The 22,971-nt window shown below is 35.6% G+C and overlaps 3 protein-coding genes across 7 annotated transcripts; 2 read left to right on the top strand and 1 right to left on the bottom strand.

Moving 5' to 3' along the window:
• Window positions 1–4,181: 4,181 nt before the first annotated feature.
• Window positions 4,182–14,006, top strand: LOC127810223 (dihydroorotate dehydrogenase (quinone), mitochondrial). Of its 4 annotated transcripts, none has more exons than XM_052349568.1 (13): window positions 4,182–4,468; window positions 4,845–4,910; window positions 5,080–5,268; window positions 5,408–5,490; window positions 6,113–6,436; window positions 6,621–6,873; window positions 7,518–7,598; window positions 7,687–7,794; window positions 7,876–7,905; window positions 9,674–9,811; window positions 10,206–10,243; window positions 10,316–10,415; window positions 13,539–14,006. In XM_052349568.1, the coding sequence occupies exons 3-13, from the start codon at window positions 5,131–5,133 to the stop codon at window positions 13,611–13,613; spliced, it is 1,368 nt and encodes a 455-aa protein (XP_052205528.1). In that variant the 5' UTR covers window positions 4,182–4,468; window positions 4,845–4,910; window positions 5,080–5,130; the 3' UTR covers window positions 13,614–14,006. The 4 variants fall into 4 exon arrangements, with proteins under 4 accessions (XP_052205528.1, XP_052205527.1, XP_052205526.1 ...); XM_052349567.1 differs by having other exon boundaries at window positions 5,071–5,268; XM_052349566.1 differs by lacking the exon at window positions 4,845–4,910.
• A 1,072-nt stretch (window positions 14,007–15,078) lies between these two features.
• On the top strand, window positions 15,079–21,173 carry LOC127810067 (pentatricopeptide repeat-containing protein At3g09040, mitochondrial-like). Of its 2 annotated transcripts, XM_052349300.1 has the most exons (6): window positions 15,079–17,748; window positions 18,552–18,728; window positions 18,824–18,935; window positions 19,080–19,226; window positions 19,457–19,503; window positions 21,028–21,154. In XM_052349300.1, exon 1 carries the CDS (start codon window positions 15,201–15,203, stop codon window positions 17,601–17,603), a length of 2,403 nt encoding a protein of 800 aa, XP_052205260.1. In that variant the 5' UTR covers window positions 15,079–15,200; the 3' UTR covers window positions 17,604–17,748; window positions 18,552–18,728; window positions 18,824–18,935; window positions 19,080–19,226; window positions 19,457–19,503; window positions 21,028–21,154. The 2 variants fall into 2 exon arrangements, with proteins under 2 accessions (XP_052205260.1, XP_052205259.1); XM_052349299.1 differs by lacking the exon at window positions 19,457–19,503 and having other exon boundaries at window positions 21,028–21,173.
• LOC127810069 (subtilisin-like protease SBT3.3) lies at window positions 20,244–21,286 on the bottom strand. The gene is made up of 3 exons (XM_052349304.1): window positions 21,123–21,286; window positions 20,803–20,900; window positions 20,244–20,526 (listed from the first exon to the last, which is right to left on the bottom strand). The coding sequence occupies exons 1-3, from the start codon at window positions 21,284–21,286 to the stop codon at window positions 20,447–20,449; spliced, it is 342 nt and encodes a 113-aa protein (XP_052205264.1). The 3' UTR covers window positions 20,244–20,446.
• Between the last annotated feature and the right edge of the window lie 1,685 nt (window positions 21,287–22,971).

Genomic DNA, 22,971 nt, shown 5'->3' with positions numbered 1-22,971 from the left:
ATAGATGAATTAAAATGCGATATCTAAGTTGTCACATCACATGAGTATCATTTTGATTCCCCAATACTTGTCTCCTAAATACCTTATTCTCATGCCATGGTAGTCTGATAAGGAATAAATTCTCTCATTCTCATGCTATAGTGGTCAAATTCTTTCTCAACTTGGAATAAATTCGATGTAAAAATTACAAAAGCTTTATAACAAAATCGGACAAGGAGGATGAGGTAATCTTAATCTGTAACCAAATTAGTTATTATGATATGGGATAATAACGTATCATATAACGTTGACAATAGAGAATTGATTAAAAAGGAGGAGTTATAGGAGAGATTAAATGAGGAGAAAAAAAAAAAAAAGGAGAGGGAGAAACTTCATAAAATTATATTATTTAACTAGAGTTGTAAATGAATCGAATTGTTCGTGAGTGATTTGATGCTCAATTCATTAAAAACTCATTCAAGTTGGTTTGTTAAGGTTAACAAGCCAAACTTGAATTTAATTTTAAAACTCGATTTGTAAATGAAGCAAATTTAAGTTATGCCTCGAATAGAGATTCGCAAGTTGGCTCGATTATAACCTTGCGAACAGTTCAATTATAAACTCGCAAACGGGCTTGATTATAGGCTCGTGAGGAGACTCGATTATTGATTCGTGAATAAGTTTGTTTATAAATATATTAATAAATTTATTCATAATTTTAAAAAAATATTATTTAACATAAAATTATCAAGCTTTACATCATTATAATAATATCATTAATATAATATGTTGATAATAATATATATTGTGAGTTGAAAATTAATTAACTAATGTATGAGTTTAATAGAGTAAATAAATGTTTAGTTTAGTAACAATTAACAACTATAAAGTATTGTACTTAGCTAGTTTTTTCTTTTAATCAAATAAGACCTAAACAATTAAAGGATTAATCGATTATATACTTGTTTTACTCGAATATATGATGTAATAACATTAATTAAATAATCAAATAATTAATCGACTAAATGGTACATTAGTTGAGTAATTATAACATTTAATTGAGTAATAAATTTATATTAAAATGACAAGCGTCTATACTTATATCTTTAATCAATTCAAAAAAAATATTAATTAAATAAAATTATAATTTACTCGAGTATCAAAAAGACTTATTCGAATAACTGCATATCTCACTCACTTGAGTAAAATCTAGTTTACTCGACTAATATTACATTAAATTTTAAAAATTAATCATTACAAGTATTATTAAATTCACATTTCAAGTATTTTATCAATAAACAAAATTTATAAACTGGCATGATTGTAAAAATTATAATAATTGTATCTAAATTCAATAATAGTTCATAATAGTTCTACCAAAAATTAATAATAATTCATAATAATTATTAGAATTATTATTATATTTGATAAGCCTTACAAACAACAAGCATAAACCGATTGAAGACTTATAGTTGATCTTCTAAATGAAGCATGAAAATACAACTTGTTGAGCAAATGCATAATTGAACAAAGGCAATGATCGATGGGCCACCACTTGGTCATAATGATCAAGAGCCAAGAAGATGGTTTATTGCTCACAGGACACAGATCAAATGGTTGGATCATGATAAACTGAAATTTATATCAATAAATTATGGGTTCGACTCCTTATCTTGCACAGTAAGGCAAAATTTTCATCTGTAATTTATCTTGTTTGTCAAAATTGAGAACACGAACGATGAGGGACTGCGTAAGAACTATAATCCCAAGAAGATGGTCCATTTTGTGAGAAAAAAAACAAAGCTAAAAGCAACCTAATTGAAGACAAATGACCAAATGATGACCAAGTGGCCACCACTTGGTTGCAACTGATAAGCCTCTCGGTTATGGTTGAGAGGCTACTTGGTTGTGGAAAGTAAGGCGCGAGAAAGTGCACATCCAACTTTAACATGAGTGTAAATGCATCAGATGGCCACAATTGAAGCAAACATATATATTAATAAACAATTGGAGGTGGCAATTGAGGTTGGACTTGGTGGAATTGGATGGCCACCACTCAATTGTAACCAATAAGCTTCCTGGTCCTAAGTGGCTCCCTCGTCACAAGGTGTTCCTCAACCCTTAGGAGTCTTCCTTGAAGTTAACGAACCTTCTCGGGGCAAAATGTAAAAGCAAATGAAAATAAGATGAATGGTGCGAGTGGCCTCTTAGTCCTAAGTGACCTCGTGGTCACGAATGTCTTTCAACCTCGGAAGCATTTCTCGAAGCCAACAGACCCTTTTGGGGTGTTCCTCAATTCGAATATTCCAATACAATAGTCAATTGTTCATAAAGAATTATAATTTTACAAGGACTTACAAGCAATTGAGATAAACACCATCCATGATAAAATTCACAATAAGCGTCATTCATGAGAGATAACGTTATCTATAACAATTATAGTTTCAACCAAATTATGAATAATCAAGATAAACGTTATATGCAAATAATCATAATTCCAAATTAATTAGGTTTACTTTATATTCCTTTATAAACAAGAAGCTTGCATCCTCATTTAGGTATAATTGTTCACTCTGATATTCAAATCCTATTTGTGTGCTCAATCACAAGAAAACTTACTCATTAAAGGGTTTGTGCGATAATAGACTCCCTCATCTCTCACCATTTGTTCATTTTGGCAGGCTTCTCGATTTTCCAATGCCTCTCGATTATTTGAGGTCTTTCTGTTATTTTAGATTTCCTGTTCATCATCAAGCAATTATTCGCTAGCATCAACAATTTATCTTTCAAAGCCATGCGATAATATTTTGGCCTTCAAATTTTTTTGGCCTTAATGTCTCTTGAACATCCTTGCACACGAATGTTAATATCACCTTACTTGCGTTATAAATTTATTATTGTATTTTGACAATAATAATATCAATATATATAAATAATATTATTATAAAAATATAATAATTATTTAAAAATTATGAAAATTTGTACATATTTTGAGTAATACCTAGATAATTTTTTTTATTTTATATATTATATGTTGCATAACATATCGACACCATACATTAATTTTTAAACAATACATATTTATTATATTTTATTTTGAAGTATAATTATTTATTATTAATTAAATTTATTATAATAAATATATTATTGAAAAATATATATTTAATACTTGTTAACTATATATATGAATCACAAAATTAATTGATCAATCAAAAGGATCAAGTCAATCAAATTATATATTATAATCTATTATCTATATATATGTTTCTCATTCAACTAAATTTTCAAGAACATTAATATAATATTATAATAATAATTGTTCTTATTGTTATATATATTTTTAAAACAAATATAAAATAAAAAATATTTAAAAAATAAAATAGATAAAGTATATATGAAAAGACTAATGATGTTTGTACAGAAAGAAGGTTACAAAATAGTTTTCAAATTGATGAAATGACCCATTTGCCCCTATAATAAATGACCTAAACTCACTCAAAACTTTATCTCTTTCCTTTGCCTCTCTCTTGCCCTTGTCCTCACAACTTGCCACTACCCGCTACATCCTCGGTTGTTTTGGGTGATCGTCGGTTGCTAAAGGATGCAGTGGTGAGGAGGTGAGGCAACAGAGGCGAGATGCAAAAGGCAGCGATGCGAGAGGAGGTGAGACAGCGGTAAGAGCAGGCGAGGTAGCAGTAAGGAGGCAGTGAGGTTGCAGCAGTGAAAAGAAGTGAGGCGACGACGAGAGCAGGCGAGGGTGAGCGCGGGTGGGGAGAGAAATAAAGAGAATGGGGTGAAAAAAATCGCGATATTTTGATGTCAATATATCGCGATAAATCGAGTATGTAAAGAGTTCTGTAAACCCTCTTCTGTACGAATAGCGCAATCCATATGAAAAATGAAAAATTATTTAGAGTTAGACAGATTAACAGATAGTCTTACAAAATGGGAATTAAAAGATTAAAATACTCTCGTCCACATTACATTGCACTTTTTCTAATGTAATGTTGGGGAGGGTATTTTAATCTTTTAAACCTCATTCTGTAAATCTGTCTGTCAACTTGTCTGATCACGTAGAAAAACTCAAAATAAAAAATAGTCGGCACTATCGAGATTAGAATAACATAAATAAAGATATATGTAAAATTAGTTTATGATATATTTATATGATATAAATAAATAGTATTATAAGCTGTAAACCTAGATTGCAAATTTGGAAAGCAATTGCAGCCTGCTGATTCGCGCCTGAAGGTTTGGAGCAGCTAGAGGGAGACCCATCGCCGCCGCCGGCCGCCGCTGCAACTTCCATCTCTGCCTCCGCCGCCTCTCTCGCCGTCGGGGCGCCCCCTCACCTCTCTCGCCGCCGCCTCGCCTCTCGCCGCTCGCCGCTCGCCGCCGACCGCCGCTGCATCCTCCATCTTTTCCGCTGCCTCGCATCTCTCGCCGTCGCCTCTCCTCTCTCGCCGCTGCATCCTCCGCTCTCGTCAAGGTATGATTGTGCTATTTTGGGACTTTTTGCTTATCTGTGATATCTGCTATTTTGGAACTCGAGCTCGAGCATGGTGGCGAGCTCGAGCTCAGCTCGGCCCGGCCCGGCTCGACTGCAACCCGTCGAGGGGATTCCGACGGTGGAGTTAGATGGCCAAGGTCACTGGTTTGTGACTGGTAGCTATATGGTTCCAACCTTGGGTTTCTCGTTCGTAAATCCCTGCTTCCCTTGCTTTCATTCTTCTTTTCTTTCTATCTTAATTTCTTTCTTTTATTTCGCACATGCTCCCTTCTCCCACACGGGCGTGCTGGTATTTTTAATACCAAGATGTCCTACATTATACTAATCCCTTTATTTATTTATTTTAATATCACAGAAGAAGGCAATAGATTCAAAATTGTACTAGAAATAGGGTAAAGATGCCTACGGGTAAACATCGCAGGTTTAAACGAAAAACCCTCTTAACCTTTCAACGATTGTCACCGTCTCTCCTCCTTTTTCTCTCCCCCTCTAAATCTATATGCTATATGCACCCCCACCCTTCTTTTGATTGGTTCCACTGAATTTTGGGGTTTGTATTCATAATTTTTTGTTGCTGGAAGGGATTCAAGACAAAGAAGAGGCAAAGGATAATCAAGGAAATCGACAAAATTGCTAGTTCAATGGCTACCGTCAAATTTTTGAGACTGTGTTTGCACCAGAAGCCTAAATCAGTGGCTGCTTTTGGATTTGGAGACCCCAGATATTTCTCTTCTTCCGCCACCGAATCTGCTCCCAAAGTTCCTCACTCTTCCAGAAAAGTATTCTTCTCTTCTCCCCCTCCCTCTTTATGTGTGTGTGTATTGATTTCTCTTGGTTTTGTTAATTTTTGTCTCAATGATTTGGGTGGAGACTTGACATACATTGAGTTCTTTAGTCTATGGTTTTCTTAAATTGTAGGGGAGATTATGGACAGGTTTGCCATTAGGCCTAGTCATAGCCGGTGGAGCTTATGCCAGTACTGTGGACGAAGCAACTTTCTGGTATTTGTGTTGAACTCCTGCAAGCTACTTCCTTGTTTTCACAACTTATCTTCCTTTGTTGGGGGTTTATACCCCAATGATTTGCTTGTTTGTATAGAATTCTTCTTGTTTTATTTGAGAAGTTTGGCAATCACATGAAATGTTAGATGCACGTCTCCACTTTTAACCATCAGGCGATGATTCCCTGAGAAACATCAACTATGTTTATGTTTTTAAAAATATGAGAAATTGGGTACTTGACTACTAGTCTGGAAGAAATAAAAAAAAATCCATAAGTTAATCAAACAGTTTGTGATGGCATTCTTTGATGTGATGTCGTGGAGGAAATAGATTGCAATGCTTACACAAAGATTGTGTTGTAGGGGTATTTTGTTTCTATGCCAAGAATATTGGGCTCTTTTTCTGATGGTGTTTATGTTTTTGTGTGCTGATGTTTGGATGCTACATGAAGTTCATTTCAGTTATCTGTTCTCAAAATTGAGGCTGTGCATGTTTATTTTTTCTTTATTGAATAGCAATTCTTCTGCACAAGGCGTAGAAGTGATTGAAGGTCTAGTTGGATTTATTTTTTGGGGACCTTAAGCAACAGTGAATAACATATAACAAGTCAAATTTTCTGCAGTGGTTGGCTATTCTCTGCAACAAAACTTGTGAATCCATTCTTTGCCCTCCTGGATGCAGAGGTTGCTCACCGTTTGGCTGTTTCAGCAGCCGCTCGTGGATGGGTTCCTAAGGAGAAGAGGGCTGATCCATCAATATTGGGACTGGAAGTGTGGGGAAGGAGGTTTTCCAACCCTGTAGGTCTTGCTGCTGGGTTTGATAAAAATGCTGAGGCTGTTGAAGGATTACTTGGGTTGGGTTTTGGCTTTGTGGAGGTCGGCTCAGTGACCCCTGTTCCACAGGATGGTAACGCAAAGCCTCGTATCTTTAGATTGCGGCAAGCGGGGTAAGAATGTCAATTGCTTCATCTTTTCTCCAGTTTTGCTGTATAACTGAGTCACCAGTAGATTTAATTAGACAAATCTTTTATGTTCCTTAGATTAATTGCGCTGCAGACCTCAGTTGGAAAGATTTTTGGACTTGGAAAATTGTCTTGTCTGATCTGTGGAAGTTTTTCTTTACGTGGACAGTGCCATAATCAATAGGTGCGGTTTCAATAGTGAAGGGATTGTCACTGTTGCCAAGAGATTGGGTACCCAGCATGGGAAGAGGAAGTTGGCTGAAACTTCAAGCACTTCATCTTCCCCTGAGGAAATCAAACAAGGAGGAAAAGCTGGTCCTGGAATTCTTGGCGTCAACCTAGGGAAAAATAAGACAAGTGAAGATGCAGCTGCAGATTATGTACAAGGGGTTCATACATTGTCCCAGTATGCAGATTACTTGGTTAGATATATCTTCTGCTCTAACTGTCTTTCTTTAGAAATATCATGGGTGGTACATGGACCCTGTAGCTGTCCATGCAGGCATAAACTCTTGTAGGCATGTGCACTCTTTAATGCAAGGTTTGCTTTCTTACACGTGAGAAAGTGCTGTTTCATGCTGGTGGTTAATCTGATACTGTTGAGAGGTATTCTGTTGATTGATGTGAGATTCTTTGGAACAATCTTGCCTTGTTTTCACTTCATTAGGACTTACATTGTCTTTTAGAAGAAGTTGAGTTAGATTACTATGTCAAGTGAAATGTTTACACGGAACCTATGTTTTCAAAGATTTTGTAGGCCTTAAGTTTGTCCATGGCTTTTAAGGGAAACTATGTGGTTGCTCTTGCTGTTAATCAGAATTGGAAAAAATTTCAGTAGATCTTTTTCTATCTCCGTGATTCCTTCTTATATAAGGAGGCATGAAAGAAGTGACATTACCTCTATTTTGTATTTTATTCTCTCTTTCTCCTGTCCTTGTCTCCATTTAATAGGGAAAGATTTTGGTTTGCTTAGTTTCACATCATGTTCGAAGAAATTATTCTTCATTACTTGACATTTTACAACCATTGTGCTAATCTTCCAGTGTGTACATTTTGGTTTTTTTAGGTAATTAATGTTTCATCACCTAACACCCCTGGGTTACGCCAGCTTCAGGGAAGAAAGCAGTTAAAGGACCTTGTTAAGAAGGTCTGGGGCTCTTAGCATGACCTTGAATTTTGTCATCAGCCACAAGAAAATAATATATCAACTAGTCTGACTAATTCTGTTAATTAAGGTTCAAGCAGCACGGGATGAAATGCAGTGGGGTGAAGAAGGCCCACCTCCGTTACTTGTCAAAATTGCTCCAGACTTGTCTAAACAGGACCTTGAAGATATAGCAGCTGTATGCAACTGCTCAACATTTGATATTCCCGTTCCTATCTTCATATCTGTTCTTCTAATTGTTCCTTTGTTGATGTTCTAGGTTGCTCTTGCTCTCCGTTTAGATGGACTGGTAACTTTTTTCCTTCAGAACCTCTCTAGATTATACATTTTCCTTTGGTTTACTTTTTATTTCTGCATTGCTTTGTTTATATCATGGCTTAAATGCCCCTGCATGCAACAAATTTACTCGTGGTTGAGGCAATCCTGGCATCGATGATTACATCAAAATGTTTAACCAGAATAACTATCAATCATTTTAAGTAATTGTTTACTCCATTGTGTTGCATTATCATGATCAGATTCCAAATGTTAAAGATTACAAAATGACTATTCATTTTAAAAGGATAAATCTTGATCTCTGAAAGAAGTGTTTCTTTATCTTCTCTAACAATTGTGTATTAAATGTTGATAAACTGGAAGAAGTCCCTTTATGTTTTTGGATGGTGAATCTCAGAATCATGTCTTTTATATATATATATATATATATATCTTTTCTTTCTTTCTTGTCATTTTTTTGATTGGCTACTGAAGGCGAAAATTTTAATTGCTATGCTTAACATTACTAATGATTTCAATCAGTGATTGCATTGCATTAAAAGGTTGGCTAACAGCTAAATTTGTGCTGATCATATTATCTTATCTGTTGGCTGTTCTAACTATGGATGACATGACAAAATTCTCAAGTAAAAGGTTGCTGGTTGGAAATAAAGCAACAGTGTCACAAAATGAGGTTGTGAAATCATTTTATTTGTAGCTGAAACAGTTATGAGTATTATTATTGCAGATTGTGAAAGTCACAAATAAGGTTTTGCTTTAAAGTCATTCTGGTTCCTTCTTTCTGTTTTTGATTGTGTAAAAGCCACAAATAAGGTTGTGTAATCATCATAATTTTTAGCTCAAACAGATACAAGTATTGCAGATCGCTATTTCTGAGACTATATTATGTTGGAGAGTTCCTTTTCTTAGACTTTGTTGTGAATTGTCATTGTGGGCTCCACTTCTATTTGGTTCAAACATGAAATTCTAGAAAGTTCCCACTTTGGAGGGTCAACCATACAAGAAAGCAACCCAAAAAACTAAGTGTCAGCTGACCTCTTTCTCCATATCCTTCATAGAGGGTATGGGTTCTAAGAACAGGAAATCAAGTAATTGATTTATGATTTATTGGAATCCTTTGTATAAGAAAAAAAATGAAATATATAAAGCTAAACCTAACCAGTTAAGGTTAAAATCAAGTAAGTGATTTCTTGGAATCCTTCAACAACAACATATATAGCCTTTATCCCACTATGTGGGGTTGGCTACATGAATTCTAGACTTCTATGTATTTCCGTCTTTTGTCATATCTTCATTTAAGGCCATACACTTCATATCAAAATTTAATGTTTCTCCCAAAGTCTTATTGAGTCTGTCTCTCCCAAACCTAATCAGACAAAGTTAAAAAGGCCAGACTAATATCGATCCACCAAATCCCTTCTGAACTAATGGAAATTGCTGATATCATTAAGTTAATTATAAATCTACAGCAGAAGCTTCTATGCGGACTTTCAACAAAACAAGGAGTTTGGTCTTAATTGCAAAATGTTGTACCAGTGGAACAGAAAATGTAAGATATATATGTATATTTGCTATTATTAACTGTCTTTGGCATCATTGCAAGAGAAAATAAGGAAACAAATAAGGTTGAAAGATCAGCATTATCTATTGCAAAAACTATGACTTATGTTGCCAAATATGCTCTCTGTGGGATAACAAATACATGCTATTAATTTGACTTTTTTTTCTTCATTCTGTGATTAATGGTTATTTTTGTAATTTTGTTTGGTATATTGTTTTAGATTATATCAAATACAACCATTTCAAGACCAGATCCTGTGAGTAATAACCCCGTGGCTGAAGAAGCCGGTGGCTTAAGTGGAAAGCCTCTCTTTACATTATCCACCAATATCCTGAAAGAGGTCTATGTTCTAACAAAGGTCTGTTGGTTGTTCTCATTCTCCAAATTTAAATTCTTAAGTTCTTGGAGAAATATCTTGGATATGGACCGTTTATCAGTTCAGAGCTGTTAGACTAGCATCATTTGATTTCTCTAGGAAGTTAGAACATAAAGTTTATGCTATTAACTACTTTTTAGTAATGTATTTAGACTGTTTGTAACTTTTTTTAAGGAGATGTGGGAGATTGTGGCATCTATAATAGTTTTTACGTAATATTTTTAAACTAAAAGTCAAATGATGGTGGATTCTCTCTCTTCTTCATATGATTATTAATAGGTCTGTCTTAATGTTGATATGCTTTATATTCAATTTGAAACTTCATTTTCATCATGTTCACTTTGGGACCCTCTTCTTTTTTCCTTCTTGTAATCAGGGGAAGATTCCTTTAATTGGTTGTGGAGGTGTCAGCAGGTAAACCATAGTTGTGCCGCCATCATTGTATTAGTCATTTGAATCCTTTGACTGAATCAATCTTTGCTTCAGTGGTGAGGATGCATACAAGAAGATACGAGCTGGGGCAACTCTTGTTCAGCTGTATACAGCATTTGCCTATGGGGGACCTGCCCTCATACCTGAGATGAAGGTACAATTTTGATGCATGCATTTTTGTTTGTGCTTAAGTATAGATGCATGGCAAGATCTCAAAGTTTCGAGCATGGTAATGTGGACTTATAAGTATGTTCAGGCCTTTGCCCACTTCATTCAAATAGTTGCAGGTTACTCATTTTTGTTAGCTTTGTGTGATATAATGGCACCTCACACCACCGGGGGGGGATTTGTGGAGGTTTTAAAGAGAAATATCAAAACAGTGAATTAGGAGTAAGAGAATATAAATTAAGGTATGCAAAAGATGTAGAATGGTTTGACAGACCCAAGAAGAGTTTGGGAGAGACATTAAAGTTTGCTATGAAATATATGAGCCTAAATGAGGATATGACAAAAGACAGAAATACATGGAAGTTTAGAATTCATGTAGCCGACCCCACATAGTGGAATAAAGACTGGATATATTGTTGTTGTTGTTAGGCCCTCTAGCAAAACTATTAGGAATTTACAACCTCCTACTTATACCCAAGTAGGCCTTCTAGCACAACCCCTAAGAAATACAACACAATTTACAGAGAATAATCTAAGAGTTGACACTCTCAGTTACAAAAATCTTTCAAAAATATGCAACAACACTTTAGTAAGAAATTACAAATAATATATAGCCTTGGCTGAGAGAAATATTGAAAATATAAGCACTAAGAATAATAACACTTGTAAGTTTCTATCACTTGATCAACCTCTCTAGCGCATCATTGGGTTGTTATTTATAGGATTCACTCGTGCAATGAATGAACTAGCCATTGCAAGAGTTGTTGGGAGCTTTTAATACTTGCAAAAACTAGCTGTTTAAATATGTCGGTGAAGAAATGATCGACAGTTTACCAAACCGGTCGACAGTTTTCTTCGAGAAACCTGAAACACACACAGCTTTGGGCAAATGGTTGATTTCTTTAGAAAGGTTGACTGTTTTGACAAGTCGACATTATTCAGGGACGTTTGACCCATTTTGAACTCACACAAAAACAACAGTGTGAAAATGCCATGTTGATAGTTCATATGAATTGTCGACTATTTTTGCTTTAAAGCCAAAAACGGTCAACTCATTTGGAGAAATGGTCGAAAGTTTTAGGCTTGATTTCATCAACCCATAACAAAGTCACAAATAGTCGACAGTTTTGCCTTTAAAGAGAGTGCTCATGATTTGGAAAATATTTTGATACTCTTTTAACACATTTGATTTCAAAATAAATACAAAAGGTTTTGCATACTTTGAAAGCATATTTATCCTTTGGCATTATGATAGAACTCTCACAAAATTGATTGAATCTCACACTTAAGAAAATGATAGGAATCTCCGTTTACAAGAACTATGAACGAAAACAAAACAAAAGAAAGCAAATATCGGCTTATTCGAGAGGGCCTTCTCTTCCATGACTTCTTCCAAAATTTCCAGCTCCTTCTCTCTCCTTTCCCCTTGCCTTTTATATGTATTCCTTAGTCTATTGCAGCCACATGAGTTGTTATTCCCCCCTCAACCGAATGTGACTCTTTTGCTCTTGAGTCATTTACCTTGGCTGCCCTTGCTTCTTCCCTCCTTTTACGTCGTTGGTAAGCGTGACAAACAAGGGTCCTAACATTACTCCCGCCCATGAGATTCACCTTGTCCTCAAGGTGAAACTCAGGAAATTGATGTAGTATCTGATGGTATGGCTCCCAAGTTGCCTCCAAGGGTGGCAACCCCTTCCATTGGATAAGAACATCAAGGCTTTTCAAGTTGTTTCCCATGCCTGACCTTACCCCTAGTAGGAATTCCAGTTCTACCTTTATCTCCAACTTTGCAGTTAATTGGTCAGGGGTATTGGTAGCCTCCTGCACTGCTGCTTCAGCCTTGCAAAGCTAGGAGACATGAAATACGGGGTGAATTGCACAGGAGGGTGGTAGAGACAGCTTGTATGCCACCTTCCCAATCCTTTTGTCCACTACAAAAGGTCCATAAAACTTCAGTGATAGTTTCTCATTCAGCCTGGAAGCCAATGTCTTTTGTTTGTAGAGGTGAATTTTCACATAAACCAGTTTGTCAACCTCAAATTGAGTGTCACGCCGCTTTTTATCTCCTATATCTTTCACTTTGGCTTGCCCCCATAACAATTGGGCCTGCAACTCCTCCAAAACTGAATCACGTTCCAGCAACTGTTGTTCCAACACCGAGACAGCTATTGTTCCCTTCTCAAATCTCAACAAAGGGGGAGGTTCACGCCCATAGACTATGTCTTTGTAACAGTTACATGTCTGAGCTTTATGATATCTGACCTCAAAAATCACCTTTGTTCTCTTCATAGCTTTGAGCTATGAGAGTATGCTGGTGGGTGTAGTTTTCTTTACTTGTACGAGTAAATGTTGGATTTAGTGATTGGATGGATAGTAGTGAAACATGAATGCAACTGTTTGATTGGATATATGGATGATATTGAGTCAGTCAATTGTGCAATGCATCTATTAAATAAAATATATAGGCTTGATTTGACATTTGGAGGCATACATGTGTGCATTTGATTAATGACAACTAATTTACTATAATCTTCTAGGTGAGAATTTAGTCAGGCTAGGTGCATCAGTGAGGAAGGCCTGTAGATTGGCTACTCTCCGTTCCAATGGCATTAATGTCATAAACGTGAATCTGCAATATTAACTTAAAATTGTAGTATTCAAGTTAGTTTGACCATGAGCAGGACTTTGCAATTGCATGTACCTAGGACAAGTGGAAACATTATTTTTATGCACAAAGAGATAAAAAGGGCAACCCCAGTTCACAGGACTCCTCTTCAAGAGTTGGGAGAGAATCGAATTTGTATATAGTATTTCCCTTGTTTATCTACAAACGGTCTATTTTTAAAACTTGAACTCGCGGCCTTTCAATCACAAAGGAGCAACCTCACTGTTGCTTCCAAGGCTTGTCCTCTTTTGTGCACACATGGATGAGTTGGGTATATAACTTAGTGTTGGCATTGACCCTCTTAGTTCATCAGTTATGGCTGTTCATTCTTTAGCTTTGAGACACATTCACAGATCTCGTGGTTGGTAGATTTATAGCTTGTATGCTTTTCTTCTCAACGGATGAAGTTTGTGCTATGACATTTGGAACCACTGTTTTTTCCAGGCGGAACTAGCCAGATGCTTAGAAAGGGATGGCTTCAAGTCTGTTCATGAAGCAGTTGGAGCAGATTTTAGGTAGCTTCAATCTCCTTCCTCATTGCCTAGAGGATGCTGGGAGCTGCTCCAATCTACCTTTATTCATTTATTGACACTCAATCTGTACATCGTTCAGTTTTTATTTTACTTTTTTGCCCTTTTCACATTTTTGGGTTGGGGAAGAGATCCTTGAAGATATAGTAGACGACATTGGACGGGATTTTGAAGCTTTGATTCGATCTCCAGGGGAGGAATTTTGAACTTTCTTCTTGTGGCTGGCATTTGTAAGCTCGTGCATCCCCAGCAATGCGTATAATTTATCCAATTTTGATGTTAGAAGACGCACGTGTTATAGGGATCTCACGTTATATTGTTGGCTTTGTAATGACCTCAATGGGGTACCCACCCAGGTGGAGTACTGATCCTTTTTTATTTTTTTTTTATTTTTAGCATGGTATTGTTAATTAATTATATTATTATGGTTACTATTGTAACAAATGCTTTCTTAATTGTCTTGTTAGTAAACAATTATTTAGATAATAAAGAAGGTTAATTACACATAGTATTCACTTGTGTGAAACCTTTCGAAGATATTTTTGAATTTTAAATCCTCATTATTAGCTTTACAATAACATTTCATACTTTATACTATTTTTTACATATTTTTTCAAGCATCGTACTGGTTGGCTTTATGAATTCTTTTTTGTGTACAAAAAGATTTTAATCCTCAAGTATTTTTTTACTTTTGATAAATGTGTCGGTTTATTTTACTTTTTTTAAAAAAGGATGTCGGCCTTGTATATTTTTTCTAGTTTAAAAAAGGCGAATTAGATCAGATTAAGATTAGGCTTTTTTAAAATTGCTGGATCAGTCAGGAAGTATATCGGATTAGTTTTTTATTTATTTTTAGTTCTTAGAAAAATTATACAAAATTTATATATATTATTCAAACAAAAATTGAGATAATTTAATTCATATATTTAGATTTTTTTTTATGTGATAATTTGTATTTTTTATTGTTTTAATTATTTTTTATATTTATTTTTAAATTAATTTAATTTTTATATATTTATATATTAAAAAAATAAAGTGAGTTGACAAACGAAAAAAATTAAATTATAGATGTTAAATTGGTTTGAAAATATAAATTTAAAAATATATTTAAAATAATAAAAAATTAAAAATATAAAAATACTTAAACAAAAATATTAGAATCATGTTAGATGTATATTTATTTTGTACATCTTGGACTACATAAAGGGGTATTATGACAAAATATCTTGCGCCTCATATGCGCCTCATGAGGGGTATTTTTGTCATAATACTCCCTTATGTAGCTCAAGATGTACAAAATGGGTATACTAATAGCCTTTTCTAAAATATTAAGGTAAGTGGTGCTATTTATTTTTTAAAAAATATTATTTTAAAATTTAATTATAAAAGTTTTAATAATATTTATATATTAATATGTTAGATTTGAAGGGAGTTGTGTTGTGATTTGGCGAAGGGGCAGTGAGAAGGCAGCCACTTGGGCCCGGGCTTTGAGCAGGCGAGTTGTAGCTCTGCAAATGAATGCCTGCCTGAAAGTCTTGGTTGTTCAAGATGTACTTGAAAATCTTTGAGATAGGTTATGAAAAGCTTCGGAATTTCTCTTTCATTGAAGTCAAAGCGATCTCTGTCCCTTATCCGATCGTTGCACGGGCACCAATACCAAATCTACCGGCCCAAATCCCACTCCCAATCCTACCACCATCACTTGGCTGTCGGAGACACGGCTACACTAGACGAACCTCTTGCTATCGCCACAAACTGGAAGTCGTATCTTCTCGGCACCCAAGTGCACGGCCGTGTCTTCAAGTGGGGATTTTCAAATGACACTTTCTCGCAGAATAATCTGATTAAAATGTATTCAGAATGTGGGGTTTTGAGTGACGGGCTCAAGGTGTTTGGCGAAATGCCTAAAAGAAATCTTGTTTCTTGGACTCTGATTATCTCGGGTGCAGTTCGAAACGGAGAGTTTGAGATGTCCCTGGAGGTGTACCTGGAAATGACGCGAGCTGGGTTGTTGCCGAATGAGTTTGCTCTTGGCAGTGTTTTGAAGGCGAGTACTAGTATGGGCAATGATGTTGATAGGTTGAGCTTGTGCGTGCACTGTTTTGCTCTGAAAGTTGGAATGGAGAGCAACTCGTTCGTGGGAAGTTCACTCTTGAACCTATATGCTAAATGTGGGATCATTGAAGCAGCCGAGAGGGTGTTTGAGGATATGGATTATCATGATGTGGGTTGTTGGAATGCTATGGTTGGGGGATATGTACAGTGCGGCCTTGGTTTTGAGGCCATCAGGACTTTATCTTTGATGAAACGTGATGGGAAGCTTATGGACAACATCACCTTTATTAATGCTCTCAAAGGGTGCTTAGCCATGGGTGATCTAGAATTTGGAAGACAAATTCATGGAATAATTGTTAAGAGTAAGATTGAACAGAGTACTTCATTGGTGAACGCTCTCATGGATACGTACTTTAAAAATGCTAAGAAGGGTACAGCGTTCAAGCTTTTCAATGTAATGCAAAAGAGGGATGCTGTCTCATGGAATACTGTATTTGCAGGTTTGTCGCCAGATGTGGAAGCACGAGAAGTTGCAACCTTGTTCAGTAATTTCATGCTCACAAAAATCAAGCCCAATCATCTTACTTTCTCAATCTTGTTTAGGCTATGTAGTGACATCCATCAGCTCAACCTTGGACTTCAATTCCTTTCGCTTGCTTTCCAGTTTGGATTCTATGGTGAAGCCCATGTTGCAAGTTCGCTTATTAATATGCTGTCTAGATGTGGAGCAATCAAGATGGCACGTTTGGCATTTGATGGTGTACATTTTAAAAATATATATAACTGGAATGAATTAATTTCTGGTTACAATTTGATTTGTGACACTGAAGCCCTTAAGGTTTTCTGTCAGTTGCGGAGATTAGGAATTGAAGCAAATGAGTGTACTTTCTCTTGTGCTTTGGAAGCTTGTTCTAAGACTGAAAATCTACGAGTAGGCAGACAAATTCATGGAATTATAGTCAAATATGGTTTCAGCTCTCATGGTTACATTTGTAGCTCCTTGGTTAAAGGATATGTCAAACTTGGCCTTTTAGCTGATGCTTTTAAATTTTTATGTGAGCTTGAGAAGTCAGACATGGTATTATGGAGTACTTTGATTTCTGCATCAGCACACCAAGGATTTCCCTCTGAAGCTATCAAATTTCTAAATTGTCTAAAAGAAGTTGGTGGGGAACCTGATGAGTTTATGCTGGGCAGCATTTTAAATGGCTGTGCTGTAAATGCATCTCATCACCAAACTAAATCTGTGCATTCTCTAATTATCAAAACAGGATACGACACAAATGCATTTGTAGCTAGTGCAGTTATAGATGCCTATGCTAAATATGGGGACATTGAAAGTGCAAGGATTGCTTTTGATCACTCATCTAAATATAATGATATTGTTCTTTGCAATACTATGATCATGGCGTATGCCAATCATGGTATGGTTGTTGAGGCTATGGAACTCTTTGAGAAAATTAAGTTAGCTAATCTAAAGCCTAGCCAAGCCACTTTTGTATCAATAATGTCAGCATGCAATCATACTGGTCTTGTTGATCAAGGTCATGCTCTGTTCAAATCAATGACCTTAGACTATGGAATGGAACCTTTGCCAGATAATTATGGTTGCTTAGTGGATTTGTTGTCAAGAAATGGATACCTCCAAGATGCTAAAGATATAATTGAGCAGATGCCACTTAAACCTTGGCCTGCAATATGGCGATCCTTGCTTACTGGATGTAGAATACATGGGGACAGAGAGTTGGGTGAACAGGCTGCTAGGGAGTTATTGCAGTTGGCTCCTGAAAATGACGCAGCTTATGTCTTCTTGTTGAGGGTTTACTTGGAGGATGGTAACTGGGATGATGCTGCAAAGGTGAGGGAGCAAATGATGGAAAGAGGAGTCCAAAAAAGTTCAGGTTTTAGCTGGATCGAGATATAATAGGAAGCTCATATGCTTGGATGTAGAAGTTCAAGACTAAGAAAGTTTTGGGAGAGCCATCTGAATGTCAATTGCACTAATTCTCATCATTAGTTGCAGGATGACAATTATTCAGGTTGCTGAACAGAAAGACTTCACTTTTAAGGTATAAAGTCAAGCTACAATTTTTTACATTTTCCTATTTATCTTTATTATGCATTTCTCTTTGGTTCCCTATGCCATCCTCCCTCCTTGGATCCAAATTATTCACGATTACAGTGTCCCTGAATGATCTCTACTATTACCTGGCAGGGACACTCAACGCATAATTGCGTATCTTTCTTTTGTTGAGTGCTCCTTTTATGCTTTGGGCAAAGATTACACTCTAAATGATATCAAAACACCCTAGTAGTGTTCTGTAGCTGCTCTGGAAAGTATGTATGTCATTAGCATTGTTCTACGCATTGCACATACTTTCAACATTCATGTCTGCTTTCATTTTCTGATGGACTCTGATTTTATTGCTTGTGTACTTGCATCAATAGCCAAACATAAACAGCTTGCAATTTTCAAATACAGGATAATAAAACCAATGGTTTTTAAATTTAAGGTTTATTGCCATTGTGGTTTAAATCACCAATTATGGTGAAAACCTGTTGGGAAAAAACATTGTATATCAAATAATCCGACACTTATTCAAGGGGGCATGGATCAGAGAGTCAACCAGGCAAAATAACGAAGTGGATTGAAGAAATTGTGCAATAACAAACATAAAAGAAAAGTATGGATATTATTAGATTGTCTATTCTTCCAAACACTTAAAATTGTTAGAACATAGTCCCAACAATTTATATCATGTAATCTGACAAATGTTAACTAGGGTTTCATAATAGGAGTTATCTCTGTCCTTGTTGAAAAGAGTTAATTCTTTGTTTTGGCAATCGTTAACTCTTTGCTTTTTGTGCGTAGGGTTGTCTGAGGGGATGCGGCACCTGAAGAAACAAAGAAAAGTCATTTGTTGTATCAGGCTAGAATGTCAGAGCAGGCCTTCTACCTCAATGACTGAATTTCCTGAGCTGTAGAAGTATTTTGATTAAGAAGACTTTACTATGCTGTCTGGATGTCCAATAAAATGCTAACAGAAAGGTAGGCAAAGGTAGTTAAAATCTTTTAGAGACTGTTGTGAATTCATTTTATATGTGTAAATCCTTTAAGTGGTTAATGGAGCACTATCTTGACAGGAACTTTACAACAGTGGCAACTCTTCTTTCTTGGCATTAGTTTGAAGAAGGATTACTAAAGAATTTAGGACGAGGGAGCTTCTTTATTCTGTTCCTACAATGAGTTGAGGGGGTAAAAGCTTAAGAGTTTAGAGATCTGCTTTCTTTATGTGATAGAAAATGCTGGGCATATTTGCAATATAATAATCAGTGTTATTGAGGATTGGTTATATTCTTGTACTCTTTGGTAATCTCATAATATATGTTCTGGTTTCAGGTTATTTATCTCCAATTTCCTGTCCAGCTGCTTTGGTTGGAAGAAAGAAGACGGCATTATTGCAGTAGAAGATCCGTTAATGGATTTATTTACACAAAAATAATTGAATTGTTCTTTTAGTTATGTTCTAGTTGAAGTTCCCTTGAGGTAAAATATGTTTTGCTTATCCAGCATATATATATATATGTGTGTGTGTGTGTGTGTGTATCTTCTGCTCCTTTACGTGTTAACTCTTCTACTATTTCTATCATTTGGTATGTGCTGAAAATTTCAGTGTTAATGGCTGCCTTCTTACAAAATATTAGAGAGAGACTATTTCTTGAATTTCATACTCATACCAGATTCATTAGTGATACTGCTTTCTCTTTGATCTCCAGTAGGGTGAACGAACTTAACTGATGTGGAAAGAAGGCAAGAAAACATGGTTATTTGACTTTGCCTTTTTCTCATTTCCCCTTTTTCTGCTTGAAGATTATTGATTTCCAAGGCATTGATGAATTTTTTTATTGTGTTATAAAATGCAAACTCTATATTGCTTCCTATTTTCTCCTCCTTTTTATGCCTGTGTCGGTTCTGATGTGGCTGTCCAATTTGCCACCCCTCCCCCCCTTCCCCCGAATTTCTATTTTTCTACGTTCCTTATATGGAGGAACCCCCAAATGATACCCAGGTCAAATTTTGGTTCCTCCCGTCATGTTAGCAACCCAAGTTCATTTGGGTTTCTTCCCCCTCCCCCAGTGATACCCAGTGATTTGACGTGATGACCAATGATTGAGCCATCACTGGCAACCAAATTTTTTTTTCTCCGAAATGAGAGTGAGAAAGGATAGAGAGGGAGGGGAGAGCGAAGATTGGAAGGGTAAAATGGCCATTTTACTCTTTTTTTTTTTAAATGGGAGGAAAGGTCATTGTAATTTCTCAAAATGGAGATGGGTAATAGATGGTATCTGGGAGGCATCAGACTGTGATAAACCAATAAGAAGAAGCAAGAGGGAGGAAAGACTAGAAAACAAGAGCACATTCTGTGTTGTAAATTCCATAAACTCACTCCAGCAATTGTTATGTCAGCTAAAATTCCCAAATGGCCAAATTTAGATGAATAAATTTTGCTTCCAGATACTAAAGGAATACTAGCTGCTCACTGAAGAACCGGTCCATCACAAATGCATGTGAATTTCTTTGGTGAAATTGAGAATGAGCATATGCATCAACGGTAGTTGCATTTTCATAACCTAACCCAATAGTGCCTAATTACAGCATTGCGACCGTCCTATCTTACAACTCATGAGAAAATGTTAGCTCTTTATGCACGTGGACTTCCACCCAACAAAGCATTCTAGGTCATTTGCATATGAGAGTAACCGAATTCATGGAACCGAGCTTGATGAGACATTAGCTGCAACATTTTGAAATTCACTAGGAACTATCTTCAACACTCCAGGTTGCTCTGCAAAATACATTAGGTTAGCATTGTAGCCATGTGTAATATCCATGATCTTTTGAAACCTGAAAATGAGCTGAAACACCTATCTAGTTTATTTTTGTTTCTATTTACTGAACTTTTGACATGCCAGTGGAGGATGATTAATGCATCAAATACGGAGCCATGACTTAGTCCAGTTAGGCATATCATGTTTTGGACTTGTCTGATCATATGATTTATGATTTCTTAACTGAGCTAGCCAGAAATGGCAAGTTAACTTAACCAATTGTGGAAGCTTACTTAGAAGAGCGGTGATCTGATCAGTTGTTAGCTTGGCTGCAAAACCATTGATGGTTCTTGTGTAGTCGTATATGATGGCTTTCTTGGCTTCCATTTCACTGCAATCATAGAACCCTTGTCAGCCAATGCTTTATCATGTTTAAAACACAGTTGAAGATAGAAATGATTTGGATTAGACTTGTTTCTGTTGATTCATTTGATTTGCCTGGCAAATTTTTGATGCAGGTAACCATGAAAAGCAAATCTTGAAAGGAAGGGAAACGAAGAGAAAACACTCTTGTTGAAAGGAATAGATGCAAAAGTGAAACTCCCTCACCCACCTTCCAAGAACTGAGGCTAGTGTCTGGATGTGGCTGGCTGCTGAGTTCTTGGACTTGGCCATGTAAACAATCTGAATAGAGGCCTGATCCTCGCCCTTAGCAATCAGGATAGTGGGAGAATTAGAAACCCGAAGGAGCATAATTTGATAATTAACCAGATCCATACTCTCTGTGTTGGGGAGAGGTGTGTGTTTTCACGTAGCTTTTCTCTTGCTGCTTTTACAACTTGAACTCGTGATCTTCCCAATTGTGCTAATGATATAAACTAGAAATATGTAGGTTTGCACTCTGCTCCATGCTAGCCATGACAAGAGATTGCTATGGATAACCAAATGTAAATGCCATTGGTGAAGTGACAGTGAAGAAGTTTTCAATGGAAGTGTCCACAGAAAATGAGAGAATTGGAAGAAGGATGAGGAGGAGGTACTTGCAAAGAGGTACCATCTTCCAGCAAGTGTTTAGTGAAAGAGAACAATATATGTGCATACATATATATATCTATATAAAGCAGAGTCCGTGTCAGGGTGGATAATGCTTAATGTCCAGTGAGCCATTTTAGGTGGGAGTCAATGTCACGTGGCTGCTTGCCTACATGCTGGTTGTCACAGTAGGAAGTCCAATCAAAGCATTTTTCAGGTCCTACCATTTAACTACCATTATTTAATAATATTTTTCCTCTCACCTTTGCTTAAATTAGTCATTTTTAAATAATTTGAAAATAAAAAATATTGAATTCACTGAATTTGTATATAATAAAATTGAACTGAATTGAAATTTAAAAAACCAATTAAATTGGGATTATTGAAATTAACCGAAATAATAAACTATTGCTAAGCATTAGCATTGGGTAATGCTATTTCTACATAGTGTTTTAATATTTATAGGATTATAAATATTTTTGTTAAGTATAAAAAGTATTTATAGTTTTTAAAAATAAATATTTTATTATGGAAATATGTTTATAATTTTTTAAAAGTAATCAATTATTTTATAAAAATATTATTAATTATTTAAAAAGTAATTATAATTTTACAAATTATAAATATAGTATTAAAATACAATGTGTAAACAATATTATCTTATCCTTTTAAAGGATAAGGTAAAGGGTAAGTTGGAGTCACACTCACTTGGCATATCATGTCATTTCATGTGTGTCATCCCACACACAAAGGGGTTAAATCCCAACTAAGTCATATTGATTGACCCTAAATTATGGGCTTTAATGTGACATTTGTATCTTAAAAGTGGGAATTCAAACAGTATAACAACATACTAAGTTTTAATTCTATCGTATAAAATTAATTTAAGACTATAATTAGAATGAGTAAATCTCAAAATTTGAAATTCATTTGTACAAAACATAAATAAAATAAATAGTTAGAATAAAATTAATTCAAAAGAATTTGACTTGTAATTCTCCATGAAAACTTGGTGGAGGGAGAGATGTCGAGAGATAGAGTATTTTTATTCATGGATAAAATTTATCTTTATGTTTAAGAAAGAGGGAGGTGGAATTTAATTTAATGTAATTAAATTTCATAAGATTCGAGTTTTAAAATTACATAATGTTTTTCATTCAACATAGCATTTTGTAAAATTCATTCGTTCCGATATTGGGATAAAAAGCGTATTTGATGCATAAGACTCTTCACTTTGTAAAAATCACGAGAGGTTCGTATTTACACATGGTTCTAGTCGACTCGACAATTTTTGTATTTTTCTTAAAATTTTGAAAACAAACAAAAAATCTGTCCCTTTCCTTCTGGGCTCATGAAGCTGAGATGATCAGAAATCATTGTTCAAGTTCAATCTTAAGATGTGGCCCATTGGGCTAGAAATCAGAATAGGA

This window comes from Diospyros lotus, chromosome 9 (genome assembly GCF_014633365.1).
Source record: "Diospyros lotus cultivar Yz01 chromosome 9, ASM1463336v1, whole genome shotgun sequence".
Taxonomy (NCBI): Eukaryota; Viridiplantae; Streptophyta; class Magnoliopsida; order Ericales; family Ebenaceae; genus Diospyros; species Diospyros lotus.
This window is presented reverse-complemented; position numbering and strand designations above follow the sequence as displayed.